The 556-nt window shown below is 64.2% G+C and overlaps 1 protein-coding gene across 1 annotated transcript in view; it reads right to left on the bottom strand.

The window, feature by feature from the left end:
* The window catches only part of TSPEAR (thrombospondin-type laminin G domain and EAR repeats), an 11,253-nt gene extending 10,967 nt beyond the window's left edge, over nucleotides 1-286 (bottom strand). Inside the window, exon 1 of the mRNA XM_009701706.1 lies at nucleotides 178-286. Coding sequence (XP_009700008.1) covers nucleotides 178-286 — 109 coding nt within the window. The remainder of the gene's footprint in view (nucleotides 1-177) is intronic.
* Between the last annotated feature and the right edge of the window lie 270 nt (nucleotides 287-556).

Raw genomic sequence — 556 nt, 5'->3', positions numbered from 1 at the left:
GCTGGCTGGAGCGCTTCACAGCAGCAGGGAAGCCCGGCGCACCCCGGTTGCCTGCCATCCCTTACCTGGGGTCTGCGCCGAGCCCCCTGCTTTGGGGACACGGGGAAGGTTTGCCCCCCAGGCACCAAGGCTGACATCTCCAGCCCCACAGCAGGAACACCAAGCGTGCAGGCTCACCTCCACGAACCGTCCCACTGATGCAGCTCCGAATGCTGACCCTCGGGGCCGGGCCCTTTTTTTTGCGCAGTCTCAGGCTGCCACCAGCTTCCTCGGGATCCACCGGCATCAGCAACCGCAACCAGAGCCAGAAGAGCCGGCAGGGATCCAGTGCCCGCGGGCTGGCTCACAGGGCAGCCACCCATCCCCATCCCCAGGGCGGTGGGGCACGATGCTCTCCCAACCCAGCCCTAATTGCACACAAGCATGCACTCCCCTGGTAGGCACCGAAACCGCTTATTAAATAATTATCCTCTGCCCAGAGGAGAAGACAACGTGTCCAGCCCCGGGGCATAGCCCGGGTGAAGAACAGCACCGCGCATCAGCACCGCAAAGCCGT

The sequence above is a fragment of the Cariama cristata genome, unplaced genomic scaffold (assembly GCF_000690535.1).
Source record: "Cariama cristata isolate BGI_N322 unplaced genomic scaffold, ASM69053v1 scaffold24966, whole genome shotgun sequence".
In the NCBI taxonomy this organism is placed as follows: Eukaryota; Metazoa; Chordata; class Aves; order Cariamiformes; family Cariamidae; genus Cariama; species Cariama cristata.
This window is presented reverse-complemented; position numbering and strand designations above follow the sequence as displayed.